Source organism: Hemiscyllium ocellatum (genome assembly GCF_020745735.1).
Source record: "Hemiscyllium ocellatum isolate sHemOce1 chromosome 41 unlocalized genomic scaffold, sHemOce1.pat.X.cur. SUPER_41_unloc_9, whole genome shotgun sequence".
In the NCBI taxonomy this organism is placed as follows: Eukaryota; Metazoa; Chordata; class Chondrichthyes; order Orectolobiformes; family Hemiscylliidae; genus Hemiscyllium; species Hemiscyllium ocellatum.
In genome coordinates, this window is record NW_026867579.1 from 441,068 (window position 1) to 462,031 (window position 20,964).

Consider the following 20,964-nt stretch of genomic DNA (forward strand, 5'->3'; position numbering starts at 1 on the left):
TTGGGCCGAAGGGCCTGTTTCCACACTGTAGGTAATCTAATCTAATCTATTTCTGTAACTACATCCAGCCCCTACATCCCCTTCCCAACTCTGTAACCCCCTACCCCCTCCCTATCTCTATAACCCCCTACACTCCCTCCCTATCTCTGTAACCCCCCTACACCCCCTCCCTATCTCTGTAACCCCCTACCCCCCTCCCTATCCCTGTAACCCCCTACACCCCCCTCCCTCCCTATCTCTGTAACCCACTACACCCCCTCCCTGTCTCTGTAACCCCCCACACACCCCTCCCTATCTCTGTAACCCCTACAACCCCTCCCTATCCCTGTAACCCCTCTACACCCCACTCTCTATCTCTGTAACCCCCTACACACCCTCCCTATCTCCGTAACCCCCCTACACCCCACTCCCTATCTCTGTAACCCCCTACTACCCCTCCCTATCTCTGTAACCCCCTACACCCCCTCCCAATCTCTATAACCCCCCTACATCCCCTCCCTATCTCTGTAACGCCCTACACCTCCTCCCTATCTCTATAACCCCCTACACCCCCTCCCTATCTCTGTAACCCCCTACAGCTCCTCCCTATCGCTGTAACCCCCCTACACCCCCTCCCTATCTCTGTAAACCCCTACACCCCCTCCCTATCCCTGTAACCCCCTACACCCCTCCCTATCTCTGTAACCCCATACGCCCCCTCCCTATCTCTGTAACCCCCCTACACCCCCTCCCTATCGCTGTAACCCCCCTACACTCCCTCCCTATCTCTGTAACCCCTACACTCCCTCCCTATCTCTATAACCCCCTACACCCCCCTCCCTATCCCTGTAACCCCTACACCCCCTCCCTATCGCTGTAACCCCCCTACACTCCCTCCCTATCTCTGTAACCCCTACATCCCCTCCCTATCTCTGTAACCAACTACACCCCCTCCCTATCCCTGTAACCCCTACACCCCTCCCTATCTCTGTAACCCCATACACCCCCTCCCTATCTCTGTAACCCCCCTACAACCCCTCCCTATCCCTGTAACCCCCTACACCCCTCCCTATCTCTGTAACCCCATACACCCCCTCCCTATCTCTGTAACCCCCCTACACCCCCTCCCTATCGCTGTAACCCCCCTACACTCCCTCCCTATCTCTGTAACCCTACACTCCCTCCCTATCTCTATAACCCCCTACACCCCCCTCCCTATCCCTGTAACCCCTACACCCCATCCCTATCGCTGTAACCCCCCTACACTCCCTCCCTATCTCTGTAACCCCCCTACACCCCCTCCCTATCTCTGTAACCCCCCTACATCCCCTCCCTATCTCTGTAACCAACTACACCCCCTCCCTATCCCTGTAACCCCCTACACCCCTCCCTATCTCTGTAACCCCATACGCCCCCTCCCTATCTTTGTAAACCCCTTTACCCCCTTCCTATCCCTGTAACCCCCCTCCACCCCCTCCCTATCTCTGTAACCCCCTACACCCCCTCCCTATCTCTGTAACCCCCCTACATCCCCTCCCTATCTCTGTAACCAACTACACCCCCTCCCTATCCCTGTAACCCCCTACACCCCTCCCTATCTCTGTAACCCCATACGCCCCCTCCCTATCTCTGTAACCCCTACACTCCCTCCCTATCTCTATAACCCCCTACACCCCCCCTCCCTATCCCTGTAACCCCTTTACCCCCTTCCTATCCCTGTAACCCCCCTCCACCCCCTCCCTATCCCTGTAACCCCCCTACACCCCCTCCCTATCCCTGTAACCCCCCTACACCCCCTCCCTATCGCTGTACCCCCCTACACTCCCTCCCTATCTCTGTAACCCCTACATCCCCTCCCTATCTCTGGAACCAACTACACCCCCTCCCTATCCCTGTAACCCCCCTACACCCCCTCCCTATCTCTATAACCCCCTACACCCCACCCTATCTCAGTAAATCCCTACACCCCCTCCCTATTCCTGTAACCCCCCTACACCCCCTCCCTATCTCTGTAACCAACTACACCCCCTCCCTATCCCTGTAACCCCCTACACCCCCTCCCTATCTCTGTAACCCCCTTACACCCCCTCCCTATCTCTGTAACCCCCTACACCCCCTCCCTATCCCTGTAACGCCCTACACCCTCTCCCTATCTCTGTAACCCCCCTACACTCCCTCCCTATCTCTGTAACCCCCCTACACCCTCTCCCTATCTCTGTAACCCCCCTACACTCCCTCCCTATCTCTGTAACCCCCCTACACCCCCTCCCTATCTCTGTAACCCCCTACACCCCCTCCCTATCTCTGTAACCCCCCTACACCCCCTCCCTATCTCTCTAACCCCCCATACACCCCCTCCCTATCTCTGTAACCCCCCTACACCCCCTACCTATCTCTGTAACCCCCCTACATCCCCTCCCTATCTCTGTAACCAACTACACCCCCTCCCTATCCCTGTAACCCCCTACACCCCTCCCTATCTCTGTAACCCCATACGCCCCCTCCCTATCTTTGTAAACCCCTACACCCCCTCCCTATCCCTGTAACCCCCTACACCCCCCTCCCTATCTCTGTAACCCCATACGCCCCCTCCCTATCTCTGTAACCCCCTACACCCCCTCCCTATCGCTGTAACCCCCCTACACTCCCTCCCTATCCCTGTAACCCCTTTACCCCCTTCCTATCCCTGTAACCCCCCTCCACCCCCTCCCTATCCCTGTAACCCCCCTACACCCCCTCCCTATCGCTGTAACCCCCCTACACTCCCTCCCTATCTCTGTAACCCCTACATCCCCTCCCTATCTCTGTAACCAACTACACCCCCTCCCTATCCCTGTAACCCCCCTACACCCCCTCCCTATCTCTATAACCCCCTACACCCCACCCTATCTCAGTAAATCCCTACACCCCCTCCCTATTCCTGTAACCCCCCTACACCCCCTCCCTATCTCTGTAACCCCCTTACACCCCCTCCCTATCTCTGTAACCCCCTACACCCCCTCCCTATCCCTGTAACCCCCCTACACCCCCTCCCTATCCCTGTAACCCCCTACACCCCGCCCCGATCTCTGTAACGTGAGGTGGAGAGAGGGAATGTGAAAGAGAGTATGGAGAGTGTGAGGTGGAGCGAGGGAATGTGAAGGAGACGGGTAAAGACAATTTGACCAGAAGAGGGAGCGTCCAGGAGCTTGTGACATCATCATTAATTGCCGAGACGGAGAGATGGAACGAAATAGGGGCTGAGAAAGAGAGAGAGAGATAGGAGGAAGGAGAGAGAGAGAGACGCAGAGAAATTGACGGATAGATACAAAGAGGGACAGAGCTCTGAACCGAGATAAAGATTTATACAGAAGGAGAGGGAGAGATAGAATGAGAGAGAGAGCGTGAAACTGAACGGGAAGAGATAGAAATAGGCAGAGGTACATAAACAGAGAGAGAGATATAGGAAGGGTGTGAGAGATGAATAGAGAGAGAGACAACGAGTGAGAGAGAGAGAGAGAGAGACAACAAGTGAGAGAGAGAGAGAGATAAATTGAGAGAGATCCAAAGAGTGAGAAAGATACAGAGAGAGAGAGAGAGAAACAACGAGGGAGAGAGAGATAACTCGAAAGATAGGGATATATCGAGGACTGGGTCACATCCACATGAAGAGAGATATAAACACTGAGATACATCGAGGGAAAGAGACAAATTAGTAAAGATAAAGGGCAGAACGAGAAAAGCAAATCGAGCAAAAAAAAAGAGATTCCAAGGGAAAGTTTTACAAAGAAGGAGACGGGAGAAAGAGAGGGAGAGGGAGATAGAGAGAGACAGAGAGGGACACTGTCAGAGTCTGTAAGACAGAAAGATAGACAGAGAAACGGGGAGAGATTGATCGAGAGCAGAAAACAGAGTGACAGAGGCGAAGTTGGAGAGATCGCTGAAGGGAGACAGAAAGAGAGAGAGAGTGTGTAAGAGAAAAGAGAGATAGCAGACTGACGGAAGGAGAGAGACAGATATAGTAGGAGTGTGACTGAGGGAGCGAGAGAGAGACGGAGAGAAAATGAGAGAGATGGACAGGCAGAGAGGGAGTGGTTAGAAAAAAAAGTGATTAAGAAATTTGGAAAGAGAGAAAGAGTAAGAGGGAAAGAGGGAGAAAGAGCTACAAAGGGTGTGGGTGTGAGATGATGCCAGAGGGACGGCTTTACTCTGTAACTAACCCCGTGCTGTCCCTGAGCCTGGGATAGGGCGACAGTGTAGAGGGAGCTTTACTCTGTAACTAACCCCGTGCTGTCCCTGAGCCTGGGATAGGGCGACAGTGTAGAGGGAGCTTTACTCTGTAACTAACCCCGTGCTGTCCCTGAGCCTGGGATAGGGCGACAGTGTAGAGGGAGCTTTACTCTGTATCTAACCCCGTGCTGTCCCTGAGCCTGGGATAGGGCGACAGTGTAGAAGGAGCTTTACTCTGTAACTAACCCCGTGCTGTCCCTGTCCCTGGGAGTGTTTGATGGGGGACAGTGTAGAGGGAGCTTTACTCTGTATCTAACCCCGTGCTGTCCCCGTCCTGGGAGTGTTTAATGGGGGGACAGTGTAGAGGGAGCTTTACTCTGTATCTAACCCCATGCTGTCCCTGTCCCTGGGAGTGTTTGATGGGGGGGACAGTGTAGAGGGAGCTTTACTCTGTATCTAACCCCGTGCTGTCCATGTCCCTGGGAGTGTTTGATGAGGGACAGTGTAGAGGGAGCTTTACTCTGTATCTAACCCCATGCTGTCCCTGTCCCTGGGAGTGTTTGATGGGGGGACAGTGTAGAGGGAGCTTTACTCTGTCTCTAACCCTGTGCTGTCCCTGTCCCTGGGAGTGTTTGATGGGGGTACAGTGTAGAGGGAGCTTTACTCTGTCTCTAACCCTGTGCTGTCCCTGTCCCTGGGAGTGTTTGATTGTGGGGACAGTGTAGAGGGAGCTTTCCTCAGTCTCTAACCCTGTGTCCGTTTCCCCAGACTCCCGCAGTTCCCTCAGATCCCAGTGGTCACTGGAGCCCAGTTGGCCCTTCCCAGAAACATGTATCCATCAGGAATCCTGCAGCCCTCTGGGAGAGCCTCCCCTCGGAGGGGAGTGGGAAAGGGAGCAGGAAGGGGAGCTGGGGGGAGCTCTCCGAAATACAAATGCTCGCTCACCCCCTCCACTCACTCCTCGGAGCGAGGGAGAGGAACGGGGCACGCACCCTCCCAGGCCAGATACAGGATCACTGCAAACAGTAAGGGACTGGGAGATGGGGGAGAGAGGGGGAGGGAGGGGGAGAGAGGGGGATGGAGAGAGAGGGAGGGATGGAGACAGAAAGAGAGAGAGGGAGGGAAGGATGGGGAAGAGAGAGGGAGAGGGAGGGAGAGAGGGAGGGAGGGATAGAGAGAGAGGGATGGAGACGGAGAGAGAGAGGGAAGGAGGGAGGGACGGGGAGAGGGAGGGAGAGAGAGCGCGGGAGGGAGAGAGGGGGAGGGAGAGGGAGGGAGGGAGAGAGAGGGAGGGAGGGAGGGAGGCAGGGGGAGAGAGAGGGAGGAGGAGAGAGGGGGAGGGGGGAGAGAAGGGGAGGGAGATGGAGACAGAGAGAGGGAGGGGGGAGAAGAGAACACGATGGGGGACCACAAGAAAGATGGGAGTGTGTGGGACTGACATAAGAAGGGATAGAGGAAGGTGACAGTGTGAGGGAACTGGGAGAGAGAGAGGGGGAGGGAGGTGTGAGGGACTGACAGGGCTTTGAGGGGAATACGTTGCTCTCACAGTGAGGGGTTCGAGGTGTATTTACCACAAAATTGAGCTGCATTTAACTGACTCCGTCTCATCCACACAGCTCAACCCCAGCGGCGCTGGTCCAAAATCTTCCAGATAATTCTGACTGGAATGGCAGTGACATTGCTCATCTCAGGTCAGAGTTTGTTCCCCACAGTGCGGAGCTCCCTCGGCGCTGACCCTCCCACAGTGCGGAGCTCCCTCGGCGCTGACCCTCCCACAGTGCGGGGCTCCCTCGGCACTGACCCTCCCACAGTGTGGGGCTCCCTCAGCACTGACCCTCCCACAGTGCGGGGCTCCCTCAGCACTGACCCTGACACAGTGCGGGGCTCCCTCGGCGCTGACCCTCCCACAGTGCGGGGCTCCCTCAGCGATGACCCTCCCACAGTGCGGGGCTCCCTCGGCGCTGACCCTCCCACAGTGCGGGGCTCCCTCGGCGCTGACCCTCCCACAGTGCGGGGCTCCCTCGGCGCTGACCCTCCCACAGTGCGGGGCTCCCTCGGCGCTGACCCTCCCACAGTGTGGGGCTCCCTCAGCGATGACCCTCCCACAGTGCGGGGCTCCCTCGGTGCTGACCCTCCCACAGTGCGGGGCTCCCTCAGCGCTGACCCTGACACAGTGCGGGGCTCCCTCAGTCCTGACCATCCAACAGTGCGGTGCTCCCTCAGCACTGACCCTCCCACAGTGCGGAGCTCCCTCGGCGCTGACCCTCCCACAGTGCGGGGCTCCCTCTGCGCTGACCCTCCCACAGTGCGGGGCTCCCTCAGCCGTGACCCTCCCACAGTGCGGGGCTCCCTCAGCACTGACCCTCCCACAGTGCGGGGTTCCCTCAGCGCTGACCCTGACACAGTGTAGGGCTCCCTCAGCACTGACCCTCCCACAGTGCGGGACTCCCTCGGCACTGACCCTCCCACAGTGCGGTGCTCCCTCGGCGCTGACCCTCCCACGGTGCGGGGCTCCCTCGGCGCTGACCCTCCCACAGTGCGGGGCCCCCTCGGCACTGACCCTCCCACAGTGCGGGGCTCCCTCGGCGCTGACCCTCCCACAGTGCGGGGCTCCCTCAGCGCTGACCTTCCCACAGTGCGGGGCTCCCTCGGTGCTGACCCTCCCACAGTGCGGGGCTCCCTCAGCACTGACATTCCCACAGTGCGGGACTCCCTCAGCGCTGACCCTCCCACAGTGCGGGGCTCCCTCGGCGCTGACCCTCCCACAGTGCGGGGCTCCCTCAGCACTGACCCTCCCACAGTGCGGGGCTCCCTCGGCGCTGACCCTCCCACAGTGCGGGGCCCCCTCGGCACTGACCCTCCCACAGTGCGGGGCTCCCTCAGCACTGACCCTCCCACAGTGCGGGGCTCCCTCGGCGCTGACCCTCCCACAGTGCGGGGCTCCCTCAGCGCTGACCTTCCCACAGTGCGGGGCTCCCTCGGCGCTGACCCTCCCACAGTGCGGGGCTCCCTCAGCACTGACCCTCCCACAGTGCGGGGCTCCCTCAGCACTGACCCTCCCACAGTGCGGGGCTCCCTCAGCGCTGACCTTCCCACAGTGCGGGGCTCCCTCGGTGCTGACCCTCCCACAGTGCGGGGCTCCCTCAGCACTGACATTCCCACAGTGCGGGACTCCCTCAGCGCTGACCCTCCCACAGTGCGGGGCTCCCTCGGCGCTGACCCTCCCACAGTGCGGGGCTCCCTCAGCACTGACCCTCCCACAGTGCGGGGCTCCCTCGGCGCTGACCCTCCCACAGTGCGGGGCTCCCTCAGCGCTGACCTTCCCACAGTGCGGGGCTCCCTCGGTGCTGACCCTCCCACAGTGCGGGGCTCCCTCAACACTGACATTCACATAGTGCGGGACTCCCTCAGCGCTGACCCTCCCACAGTGCGGGGCTCCCTCGGCGCTGACCCTCCCACAGTGCGGGGCTCCCTCGGCACTGACCCTCCCACAGTGCGGGGCTCCCTCAGTCCTGACCATCCAACAGTGCGGTGCTCCCTCAGCACTGACCCTCCCACAGTGCGGGGCTCCCTCGGCGCTGACCCTGACACAGTGCAGGGCTCCCTCGGCGCTGACCCTCCCACAGTGCGGGGCTCCCTCAGCTGTGACCCTCCCACAGTGCGGGGCTCCCTCAGCCCTGACCCTCCCACAGTGCGGTGCTCCCTCAGCACTGACCCTCCCACAGTGTGGGGCTCCCTCAGCACTGACCCTCCCACAGTCAGGAGCTCCCTCGGCGCTGACCCTCCCACAGTGCGGGGCTCCCTCAGCCGTGACCCTCCCACAGTGCGGGGCTCCCTCAGCACTGACCCTCCCACAGTGCGGGGCTCCCTCGGCGCTGACCCTCCCACAGTGCGGGGCTCCCTCGGCGCTGACCCTCCCACAGTGCGGGGCTCCCTCAGCGCTGACCCTGACACAGTGCGGGGCTCCCTCAGCACTGACCCTCCCACAGTGCGGGGCTCCCTCGGCGCTGACCCTCCTGCGATGCCTCCAGTCGCTGGTAGACTGAGGTGCCCGGTGACCCTCAGCGGGTTCGTCTTTGGGAGTGGCTGCTCACTCGGGATTTCTGTGCGGGCTCTGTCCCGTTCTGGAAACGCCCTTCCAGTTGGCTCTGTCGTTGACCCTTTCCCAAGGCCCGTGTGGTTCGGGGTGTTTTCGTATGAGGCGACGTTGTGTGGGTCGGTGGGAGGGCGAGTCTGGTGCCCCAGGGGGATGGACGCGGGGTGGGGTCAACAGGTCGTTGGCGTTGACCCCGTGGCTACTGCTGCTGACCTGTGCCCTCTGACCTCCAGGCCTCGTTTACCTCCTGGTCAAGACCACGAAACTCGATCGGGCCTTCACTCAATTCCAGGCCAACTCCAGCCAACTCGGCAAGTTCTATGCCGATCTGAAGGACACCATCGCTGCGTCCGTGCACAGTCACAGCTTGAGTAACCTAGCCGCCATGCCCATCCACACCATCTTAAACGCCCTCGTTGACTGTACGTTCCAGTGTTACCCCCCTCCAGCTTCCGCCATCCTCTCAGATAGTGGGGTCATCCACCATCTTGAACCCCGTCACATGAGGGAGGGCGTTCCAGGATTTCGACCCTGAAGGAACGCCCTCCCCTCATGTGACCGGGTTCAAGATGGTGGCTGACCCAACATCTTGACCCAAACGATATCGACTGATATCGTTCCCGAGTTTGGGGAAGGGAGGGGTGGTCTGGGAAGAGACCTTGCGAGGGGCTCTTGTCCACCTCTGCTGCCCCTCCTGGGGGGTGGGGGGTGGGGGGGGGGGAAGAGGTGGCGCGTTGGGATGGTCCTGTCCATCGATGTACAGCAGTGGGTCTTGTACCCCTCTGCTTTGGCGGAGGTGGGGAGAGGCAGAGGTGGGGTGGGCGCTGTGGGAGGGGGGTGAAGCTGGCAACGTGGTAGGGGGTAAAAGTCTTGATCATACAGTGGGGAGCGGTGGAGCATCTCAAGTGTTGCCACAACATCCAGGGACCAGTGGGGAGGGCTTTGAGGGGGGAGGGAGACAGGAGGGGAGTTCCTCGCAACCGGATCCCCAGTCTCTGACCTTACCTTGATATGGGATTGATTTGGGGCTGGGGCTGGTTCACTGTCTATCGAGGGATTCAGTGACGGTAACGCCATTGAACGTCAAGGGGACGATGGTTAGATTCTCAATGGGACCCCCCAGGATGTTGATAGTGGGGGGAGGGGGGATTCAGTGACGGTAACACCATTGAACGTCAAGGGGGCGATGGTTAGATTCTCCCTCAATGGGACCCCCCAGGATGTTGATAGTGGGGGGAGGGGGATTCAGTGACGGTAACACCAGTGAATGTCAAGGGGGCGATGGTTAGATTCTATTTGGAAAGAGATGGCTTCAGGAGGGCGATCAAAGAGAGGATGGCTATCATAATGGACAGTTTTGCTGTAGTTGGAGCAGGGATAACTATCTATCTTTGGGATTGTCATTCCAGATGGATACACGCAATGTCCAGGAGGATGGGTATTGTCCCAAAGGATTTGCTATCTCTTTTCCAACCAGCTTGACTCTTGGCAGGGGGCCAACCGCACCTGTGTCTCATATAACGGCACGCTCGTCATTGTGAACAACCACACTCAACAGGTACCAGTCTGGGAGGGTCAGCGCCGAGGGAGCCCCACACAGAGAGAGGGTCAGCGCCGAGGGAGCCCCGCACTGTGGGAGGGTCAGCGCCGAGGGAGCCCCGCGCTGTGGGAGGGTCAGCGCCGAGGGAGCCCCGCGCTGTGGGAGGGTCAGCGCTGAGGGAACACCGCAATGTGGGAGGGTCAGCGCTGAGGGAGCCCCGCACTGTGGGAGGGTCAGCGCCGAGGGAGCCCCGCACTGTGGGAGGGTCAGTGCTGAGGGAGCCCCGCACTGTGGGAGGGTCAGTGCTGAGGGAGCCCCACACAGAGAGAGGGTCAGCGCTGAGGGAGCCCCGCACTGTGGGAGGGTCAGCGCCAAGGGAGCCCCGCACTGTGGGAGGGTCAGCGCCGAGGGAGCCCCGCACTGTGGGAGGGTCAGCGCCGAGGGAGCCCCGCACTGTGGGAGGGTCAGCGCCGAGGGAGCCCCGCACTGTGGGAGGGTCAGCGCTGAGGGTGTGCCACACTGTCAGAGGATCAGCACTGAGGGAGCCCCGCACTGTGGGAGGGTCAGCGCTGAGGGAGCCCCGCACTGTGGGAGGGTCAGCGCTAAGGGAGCTCCGCACTGTGGGAGGGTCAGCGCTGAGGGAGCTCCGCACTGTGGGAGGGTCAGCAGTGAGGGAGCACAGTGAGCTAGTATTGCCTTGTTGGGATGATGAGTGTCCGTCTTCACTGCAGTGACTCTGTCCATCTGTTAGTGTCTCATTTCTGATCGTGTTCCCCAACAGGAATTCCTGATGAAACATTATCGCTTGAGCCGCTGGATTGGACTGTCTAAGCTCACCAACAACATCAATGAGTTCCAATGGGTCAATGGCGCTCCCTTGGTGACCAGGTGAGTCCACTATCAGACCACCAGGTAAGATCCTGGCCTGGGCTCTGGCCTAGTCCAGACTGACTCCGACCTGCCCCTCCCTGGGTGAGACTGAGGCCTAGACTGACTCCGACCCCTGCCCCTCCCTGGGTGAGACTGAGGCCCAGTCTGACTCCGACCCCTGCCCCTCCCTGGGTGAGACTGAGGCCCAGTCTGACTCCGACCTGCCCCTCCCTGGGTGAGACTGAGGCCCAGTCTGACTCCGACCTGCTCCTCCCTGGGTGAGACTGAGGCCTAGACTGACTCCGACCTGCCCCTCCCTGGGTAAGACTGAGGCCTAGTCTGACTCCGACCTGCTCCTCCCTGGGTGAGACTGAGGCCTAGTCTGACTCCAACCTGCTCATCCCTGGGTGAGACTGAGGCCTAGACTGACTCCGACCTGCTCCTCCCTGGGTGAGACTGAGGCCTAGTCTGACTCCGACCTGCTCCTCCCTGGGTGAGACTGAGGCCCAGTCTGACTCCGACCTGCCCCTCCCTGGGTGAGACTGAGGCCCAGTCTGACTCCGACCTGCTCCTCCCTGGGTGAGACTGAGGCCCAGTCTGACTCCGACCTGCCCCTCCCTGGGTGAGACTGAGGCCTAGTCTGACTCCGACCTGCTCATCCCTGGGTGAGACTGAGGCCTAGACTGACTCCGACCTGCTCCTCCCTGGGTGAGACTGAGGCCCAGTCTGACTCCGACCTGCTCCTCCCTGGGTGAGACTGAGGCCTAGTCTGACTCCGACCTGCTCCTCCCTGGGTGAGACTGAGGCCGAGACTGACCCCGACCTGCCCCTCCCTGGGTGAGACTGAGGCCCAGACTGACTCCGACCTGCCCCTCCCTGGGTGAGACTGAGGCCCAGACTGACTCCGACCTGCCCCTCCCTGGGTGAGACTGAGGCCCAGACTGACTCCGACCTGCCCCTCCCTGGGTGAGACTGAGGCCCAGTCTGACTCCGACCTGCCCCTCCCTGGGTGAGACTGAGGCCCAGACTGACTCCGACCTGCCCCTCCCTGGGTGAGACTGAGGCCCAGTCTGACTCCGACCTGCCCCTCCCTGGGTGAGACTGAGGCCTAGTCTGACTCCGACCTGCCCCTCCCTGGGTGAGACTGAGGCCTAGTCTGACTCCGACCTGCTCCTCCCTGGGTGAGACTGAGGCCTAGTCTGACTCCGACCTGCTCATCCCTGGGTGAGACTGAGGCCCTCATCACGTGAATCTGGAAGAGCTCAGGCTTCAGTTGCCACCCAGCTCCAAGTGACGCCCATCCCCCCACAACCTGAGAGGGATCACTAGGCCCTGGCCACGTGGTTCAGGAAAGACCGAGGCTTCATTCGCGGCCTAGTGCCTGGCCCATCTCCTGAGCCTGAAACCAAAGTGAGTCTGGGCCTCAGTCTGGGCCCGTGCTGTCACCCCACACAGCCGCGGGGTTCACTGAGGGCTCCTTCCACCGGAGCGAGGAAGGGGGACTTTTCTTTTGTCCTTCGGCAGGTTTGAGTCTCAGCTCGCCGAACAGAAATACAAACGAGGAAACGTGGAGGCGACTTGGCCCTCTGGCCTACTGCTCGCCCATCCAGGAATGAATACCCCACCGTCAACTCTACCTTCGACCATCTCACAACAACCTTTCACCTACCGACCCCCACCCAACGCCGCACTGTCCAGGCTCTGCCCATCCCTGCTCTCAAAATATTTAAGTTTTGCATCCAATGCCACCACCTCTGTCTTACTGGTGGACCGTAGTGTGGTGGGTATCACGTTTGCCTCACCCATGTTGCTAGCCGGTACAGAACCGGGTAGAAAGGGTGCCGTCCCCTTCCTACCAGTGGCAGAATTTTGGACTTACCAGGACGGTGCTTCCTTGGGTGGCGCGGTGTCTCACTGCTACCTCCCAGCATCAGGGACGCGGGTTTACGTCCTGCCTCGGGGTGGCTGCCTGTGGGGCGGTTTTCCATTCTCACAGGGTCTGCGTGGGTTTCCTCAATGTGCTCCGGTTTCCTCCCACAGACCAAGGATGTGGAGGTTAAAGTAGATTGGCCATGGGAAATTGTCCCGTCGTGCCCAGCGATGTGCAGGTTAGGGTGGATTGGCCGTGGGGAAATTGTCCCGTAGTGCCCAGGGATGTGCAGGTTAGGGTGGGTTGGCCGTGGGGAAATTGTCCCGTAGTGCCCAGGGATGTGCAGGTTAGGGTGGATTGGCCGTGGGGAAATTGTCCCGTCGTGCCCAGGGATGTGCAGGTTAGGGTGGGTTGGCCGTGGGAAATTGTCCCGTCGTGCCCAGGGATGTGCAGGTTAGGGTGGATTGGCCGTGGGGAAATTGTCCCGTCGTGCCCAGGGATGTGCAGGTTAGGGTGGATTGACCGTGGGGAATTGTCCCGATGTGCCCTAGTGATGTGCAGGTTAGGGTGGGTTGGCCGTGGGGAAATTGTCCCGTAGTGCCCAGGGATGTGCAGGTTAGGGTGGTTCGGCCGTGGGGAAATTGTCCCGTAGTGCCCAGGGATGTGCAGGTTAGGGTGGGATTGGCCGTGGGGAATTGTCCCGATGTGCCCTAGTGATGTGCAGGTTAGGGTGGGTTGGGCATGGGGAAATTGTCCCGTAGTGCCCAGGGATGTGCAGGTTAGGGTGGATTGGCCGTGGGGAAATTGTCCCGTAGTGCCCAGGGATGTGCAGGTTAGGGTGGGATTGGCCGTGGGGAAATTGTCCCGTAGTGCCCAGGGATGTGCAGGTTAGGGTGGGTTGGCCGTGGGGAAATTGTCCCGTAGTGCCCAGGGATGTACAGGTTAGGGTGGGTTGGCCGTGGGGAAATTGTCCCGTAGTGCCCAGGGATGTGCAGGTTAGGGTGCAATAGTCGAGGTAAATATAAGATAATACGGTATGGGGAGTGGGTCAGGGTGGCCTTGTGGGGCCGAAGGGTCTGTTTGTCCACTTTAGGCATTCTAGGATTTTAGAACTCCCATGTTCCATCACCCCCCAAGTTTGAGATTCTCCGACAGGGACATAGAACAGTATAGCACAGGAGGAGACCATTTGGCCCCTTATGGCCAAGTCCGCCACGACGCCATCTTTCCCGCACTTGGTCACAGACACGTCCTGCATGGAAATAGGCCCTTCGGCCCAACCATTTCATGCCGACCAGCTATCCCTAACCTCATCTCACCCCATTTGCCAGCACCCGGCCCATAATCCCTTCAAACCCTTCGTGTTCATGTCCTTGTCTGTTTATCCTACCCTGGGTAAAAGACTTTGTCTATTTACCCTATCCATGTCCTCCTCATGATGTTATAAACCTCTATAAGGTCACTCCTCTCAGTCTCCCCTACCCCAGGGGGAAAAGACCTTGTCTATTTACCCTATCCATGTCCCTTCATGATGTTATAAACCTCTATAAGGTCACCCCTCAGCCTCCGATGCTCCAGGGAAAACAGCCCCAGCCTGTTCAGCCTCTCCCTGAAGCTCAAACCCTCCAACCCTGGCAACATCCTTGTAAATCTTTTCTGAACCCTTTCAAGTTTCACAACATCTTTCTGATAGGAAGGAGACCAGAATTGCACGCAATATTCCAACAATGGCCTAACCAATGTCCTGTACAGCCGCAACATGACCTCCCAATGCCTGTACTCATAAGACCATGATACCTAGGAGTGGAAGTAAGGCCATTCGGTCCATCGAGTCCACTCCGCCATTCAATCATGGCTGATGGGCATTTCATCTCCACTTTCCAGTATTCTCCCCGTAGCCCTTAATTCCTCGCGACGTCAAGAATTTATCAATCTCGGCCTTGAAGACATTTAGCGTCCCGGCCCCCACTGCACTCTGCGATAATGAATTCCACAGGTCCACCACCCTCTGGCTGAAAAAATGTCTCCGCATTTCTGTTCTGAATTGACCCCCCTCTAATTCTCAGGCTGTGTGCACGGGTCCTAGTCTTCTCGCCTAACGGAGACAATTTCCTAGCGTCCACCCTTTCCAAGCCCTGTCTTATCTTGTACGTTTCTATTAAGTCTCCCCTTAATCTTCTCAACTCTGGACCCTGATGTGTCTGTCCAAAGGCCTCTGAAACCTTGCTGTAGTATTAGCTTCTAACACCTCCCTGTTCCAGGCTCTCTCTCTCAAAATCTTTCCTCACGTATCTCCACTAACTTGTCCCCCTCCCACCTTAAATCTGTGACCCCCACCTAGTTATAGACAGTCCCACCTCAAGTTAATGGATTTGGATTCTCCACCCTGACCCATGCTCCTTCAAATTTTTAGAGACTTCTGTTGGGTTGCCTCCCTGTCTCTGACACTCGTGTGAAAGTAATCCAATCTCTCCTCGTCACTAACGCACACACCGATCCAGGCAACGTCCTGGTCAACCTTCCCCGCGCCCTCTCTGAGGCCCTCACACCCTTCCTGTCGTGTGGGCACCAGAGGGAGTCTCACTAAAGTCACGTAGAGGGGTACAGCACGGCAACAGACCCCTCGGTCCAACCCGTCCACGCCGACCAGATCCAGTCCCACCTGCCAGCACCTGGCCCATATCCCCCCAGACCCTTCCTATTCATATACCCATCTTAAATGTTGCAATTGTACCGGCCTCCACCACATCCTCTGGCAGCTCATTCCATACCCGTACCACCCTCTGCGTGCTAAAGTTGCCCCTTAGCTCTCTTTTATATCTTTCCCCTCTCACCCCAAACCTATGCCCTCTAGTTCTGGACTCCCCAGGGAAAAGTCTTTGTCAGTTTACTCTATCCATGCCCCTCATGATTTTGTAAACCTCAATAAGGTCACCCCCTCATCTGTTTTCTCTTTCTATCGTACAGTCATACAGCACAGAAACAAACCTAACCAGTCCATGCCAACTACAATCTCAAACTAAACTAGTCCCACGAGTCTGCTCCTGACCCAAACCTTTCCTATTCATGTACGTATCTATGGGGTCTGGAAACCTGAGTTATGTTTGAGAGGATAGTGGTAGCTAATTTAACAGCAGATATAGTGTGCAGAGAGTGTATGGGGAAGGATAGACCGTCAATAGGGCCATGTTGCAGTTAGTGTGATGTATCGAGGCGTGTCGATTTTAATGTGAGAAATGTCAGGAATGAGAGGGAATGAACTTAGAGCACGGACAGTTCTCGGAACTACGGTGTTGTGGCCACTATGGGGACTCGGATATCACAGGCGCAGGGACCGTTGCGGGGGTTCAGATATCTCAAAAGGAATAGGGAAGGGGAGGTAAAGAGCTGGGGGAGTAATCAGGGATAGTATCGTAGCTGCAAAGAGGAGGGTTGGGTCCACTGAGTCAGTCTGGGTGGAAAGGAGCATGCTTTCTTCAGTAACAGAGATGCGGAGGAACAGCTTGGGAGGCAGGTTTTTGGGAAAGATGCCGAAGGAGCAGGGTTGTTGTCATGGGTGACTGCAACTCCCCTAATATTGAATGGTATGTCCTTGGCGCAAATGGACGGAGCAGATTTTGTCCGGGAAGGAATCCTGGAGATCGGCCGACCAGAGGGGAGGCCAAATTGGATTTGGTGCTCGGCAACGCACCAGGTCAGGTGTCAAATCATCGGAGGGGGAGCATTTCGGTGACAGTGATCACAACTCCCTGACCTTTACGACAGTCAAGGAGAGGGATAGGGGCAGGCGGTATTTCATTAGGGGAGGGAGAATTTGATTGCTATTAGGCAGGAACTGGGAAGCCTCAAGATATTCTCAGGGAATTGCAAGGCAGAGACGTGGAAGTTGTTTAGGGTGTACCTGCTGTGAGAGCTGGATAGGTTTATCCCACCGAGGCAAGGGGAGGGATGGCAGGGTGAAGGAACCTTGGATGACAAGAGATGGACAAAGGAAGGCTGAGGAAGCAAGGGTCAGACAGTGCTCTTGGAGTGACAGGGTAGCCAGGGAGGAAGAATGGACTTTGGAGGGCTAGAAGGGAGTGTGAAAAATCCTGTGTGGGTGGGATTAAAGATGTGACAAAACTCACTGATGAAGGTTGAGCAGTGAAAGCTGGGGTATGTGGAGTTGAGCGAGGCATTTGATAAGGTTCCCCCATTGGTAGGCTCATTCAGAAAGTCAGAAAGTACGGGATGACAGGGAAAATGCGGCTGTCTGGACACAGAATTGGAGATGGAGGGTGGCAGCAGATGGAAAGTATTCGTCCTGGAGCTCACTGAGCAGTGGCGTTCCGACGGGACATTGGCAGGATGCGGAGCTGGGCTGGGAAGTGGCAGATGGAGTTCAGTCTGGAAAAGTGTGAAGTGATTCAGTTTGGGAGGTGGAATTTGAATACAGAAGACAGGGTTAAGGGCAGGATTCCTGGCAGTGTGGAGCAACAGAGGGGATTAGATTAGATTACTTACAGTGTGGAAACAGGCCCTTCGGCCAAACAAGTCCACACCGACCCACCCGAAGCGCAACCCACCCAGACCCCTAACCTAACACTACGGGACAATTTCCCCACGGCCAATCCACCCTAACCTGTACATCCCTGGGCACTACAGGACAATTTCCCCATGGCCAATCCACCCTAACCTGTACATCCCTGGGCACTACGGGACAATTTCCCCACGGCCAATCCACCCTAACCTGTACATACCTGGGCACTACGGGACAATTTCCCACGGCCAATCCACCCTAACCTGCATATCCCTGGGCACTACGGGACAATTTCCCCACGGCCAATCCACCCTAACCCGCACATCCCTGGGCACTAGGGGACAATTTCCCCACGGCCAACCCACCCTAACCTGCACATCCCTGGGCACTACGGGACAATTTCCCCACGGCCAACCCACCCTAACCAGCACACCCCTGGGCACTACGGGACAATTTCCCCACGGCCAACCCACACTGACCCGCACATCCCTGGGCACTACGGGACAATTTCCCCACGGCCAATCCACCCTAACCCGCACATCCCTGGGCACTACGGGACAATTTCCCCACGGCCAACCCACCCTAACCCGCACACCCCTGGGCACTACGGGACAATTTCCCCACGGCCAACCCACCCTAACCTGTACATCCCTGGGCACTACGGGACAATTTCCCCACGGCCAACCCACCCTAACCCGCACATCCCTGGGTACTACGGGACAATTTCCCCACGGCCAACCCACCCTAACCTGCACACCCCAGGGCACTATGGGACATTTTCCCCACGGCCAACCCACCCTAACCTGCACATCCCTGGGCACTACGGGACAATTTCCCCACGGCCAATCCCACCCTAACCTGCACATCCCTGGGCACTATGGGACAATTTCCCCACGGCCAACCCACCCTAACCTGTACATCCCTGGGCACTACGGGACAATTTCCCCACAGCCAACCCACCCTAACCTGTACATCCCTGGGCACTACGGGACAATTTCCCCACGGCCAATCCCACCCTAACCTGCACATCCCTGGGCACTACGGGACAATTTCCCCACGGCCAACCCACCCTAACCTGCACATCCCTGGGCACTATGGGACAATTTCCCCACGGCCAATCCCACCCTAACCTGCACATCCCTGGGCACTACGGGACAATTTCCCCACGGCCAATCCACCCTAACCTGCACATCGCTGGGCACTACGGGACAATATCCCCACGACCAACCCACCCTAACCCCGCACATATTTGGACTGTGGGAGGAAACCGGAGCACCCGGAGGAAACCCACGCAGACACGGTGGGGCGAGAACATGCAAACTCCCACCCAGAGATTTGCCTGAGGCAGGAACTGAACCAGGGTCTCTGGCGCCGGGAGGCAGCAGTGCTAACCACTCAGGGGTCCTGAGTGCACTGTGGTCGTAGAGTTGAGAGTGTGGCGCTGGAAAAGCACAACAAATCAAGCAGCATTCAAGTGTTTTGGGCACGAGCCCTTCGTCAGGAATGTGGGTCAAGGGGAGGGAGGGATAAATGGGAAGAGGATGGGAGTGGGGGGGGGAAGGGAGCTGAGAGTGTGGTAGGTAGATGGAGGTGAGGGTAATGATAATAGGGCAGAGAGGAGGGTGGAGCAGATAGATGGGAAGGAAGGTGGACAGGTTGGGCACATCGAGAGGGCAGTGCCAGGTTGGAAGGCTGGAACTGTTGCTCCCGTTGCGGGCTCCTCTACGCTGGGGAGACTGGACGCCTTCTCGCTTTAGGGAACATCTCCGGGCCTGACCAACCTCACCGCCTCCGTGGCCCAACATTTCAACTCTTCCCCCCCACCCCCCAACTCTGCCGACGACATGGGGATCCTGGGCCGCCTCCACCTACCCGCTCCCTCACCACCCGACGCCTGGAGGAAGCGCGCCTCATCTTCCGCCTCGGAACCCCAGGGCATCCACGTGGCCTTCACCAGTTTCCCCCACACACCTCACCCCAGATCCAACCTTCCAGCCTCAGGACCTGTCCACCTTCTTTCCCACTGACCCACTCCACCCTCCTCTCCCACCTATCACCTTCACCCCCAGCCCCATCCACCTATTGCGCTCTTCCCCCCAGCTCCCTCCCATTTGTCTCACCACCCCCCCCCCCACCTCAGTTCACAGCCTCATTCCTGGTGAAGGGCTCGTGCCGGAAGCGTCGATTCTCCTGCTCCTCGGAGGCTGCCTGACTGGCTGCGCTTTTCCCAGCGCCACACTCCCGACCCTGACCTCTGGCGTTGTCACGTTCACCTATCAGTGGTAGTAACGTCCGATACAACAAAGCGACTCTTGGATAGGCACCTAGACAATAGTAAAATGTAGGTGACTTTGACCTTGGAGTAGGATTTAAGGTTGGCATAACATTGTGGGCCGAAGGGCCTGTACTGTTTTGTGTTCTATCTGTCATAACTGTGCCCGCATCTACCCCTTCCTCTCGGAGGTCATTCCACACCCTGTGTGTAAACATTTGCCCCTTGTGTCTTTTCAAACCTCCCTCTCCTCACTTTAAAAATGTGCCACCCCCCCAGTGTTGAAATCCCCCTCCCTCTGGAAAAGACCGTTAACTCTACCTATACCTCTCCTTGCCTGATCAACTTAACTCCTGCCCCTCTCGTGAATAAAGTCCCAGACTGTCTTCGTTCCCGAAGTTTCGTCATCATCCCAAACCTCCCATCCAGGTAAATCTCTTCTGACCCCCCCTCCCCCAGCTCGATAACCCCAATGAGCTTTATCAGACAGAGATTTTACAACAGAAGACATAACTGTTTCTCTGTAAACTCTCCAGATTTCGCGCCTGGAAAGCAAAAAGACCACGGCCAAAGATGGTCCTCTTTAGAGGTAACAGGTTGAAGTGCAGAATGTTGCTCATCCAAAAGTAACAACCACTTCTACCCCAAAGGAAACAGGAAGGTTTATACTTTTTTGGGGGAAAATACAGCAATCAGCTGGGCAGCTCTTTCTTCAGCGGACTTTCCTCTGAGTTAGCTTGTCCTTAGCTGACGTAGCTCCCCCCAGGTGAGAAGCAAGAATCTCTCTCTCTCTCTCTGGGTCGGGATCTGTCGAGAAGCAAGGCCCGATCTATTCCCAAGGGAACGGTCCCCATTCCAAGGCGGCGAACTCTCAAAGGCAACACCCCACCCTGCAGTTACTCACAAAGTGGCAGGTTTGAAGATGGGGCGTTCTCTCAGACAGTCTCTCTCTCTCTCTCTTCTGCGCAGTTACTGGTCCCTGGGCGAACCGGATAATTCCATGGGTAGGCGGTGCGTGCGGATGACCGTGGGCGGACGTTGGAGGTCTGAACAGTGCGCCCGACGCTACGCCTACATCTGCCAGGTCAACTCCATTGACTATGTTGTCCAGCAGCTGCACTTGCCTTTTTCCGTGGTGTAGCAGCTGAGGAGGGGGGTGGGGGTGGGAGGGAGGGAGGTGAGGTCTATCCCATCGGAACTTTCCCCAGCCCTCCAAAAAATCCTTCCTTCCAAATCCAGGGGGGAGGGGGACATTCAAATCAATTTACCCGTGGGACCGGCCCCTTGCCCCCTCTTCCACTGACCTGACCCCACCTTTTCCCCGAACATGTCTCCGGACTCGCCGAGCGCAGGAAATCTGGAGGGAGAGGCGAGAGAGCCGGGACGCCCGGCCTGGGTAGGCCGCAGAGTTCTGCTGTCTGTTGTTGGGGTTTTCGTTTCTCGCCTGACCCAGAAATCGTTTGGAGTTGCAGGCAGGTTCGGCGTTCCCAGCTTTTCAGAGGGAGCCCCAGGCACGGATTTTTTGTGGTACACTGCTTTCCACCCAGTTCCGCGCTCCCCGTGTTTGGGCCCGGCTCCCACCCCCGGTGTTGTTTTGGCCTGGATTTTT

At 57.9% G+C, this 20,964-nt stretch overlaps 1 protein-coding gene across 1 annotated transcript; it reads left to right on the top strand.

The window, feature by feature from the left end:
• The first annotated feature begins 3,201 nt into the window (after nucleotides 1-3,201).
• LOC132808896 (CD209 antigen-like protein E) lies at nucleotides 3,202-20,496 on the top strand. The gene is made up of 7 exons (XM_060822311.1): nucleotides 3,202-4,095; nucleotides 4,957-5,213; nucleotides 5,805-5,879; nucleotides 8,518-8,706; nucleotides 9,694-9,842; nucleotides 10,606-10,712; nucleotides 20,325-20,496. The coding sequence occupies exons 2-7, from the start codon at nucleotides 5,018-5,020 to the stop codon at nucleotides 20,494-20,496; spliced, it is 888 nt and encodes a 295-aa protein (XP_060678294.1). The 5' UTR covers nucleotides 3,202-4,095; nucleotides 4,957-5,017.
• Nucleotides 20,497-20,964: the final 468 nt, after the last annotated feature.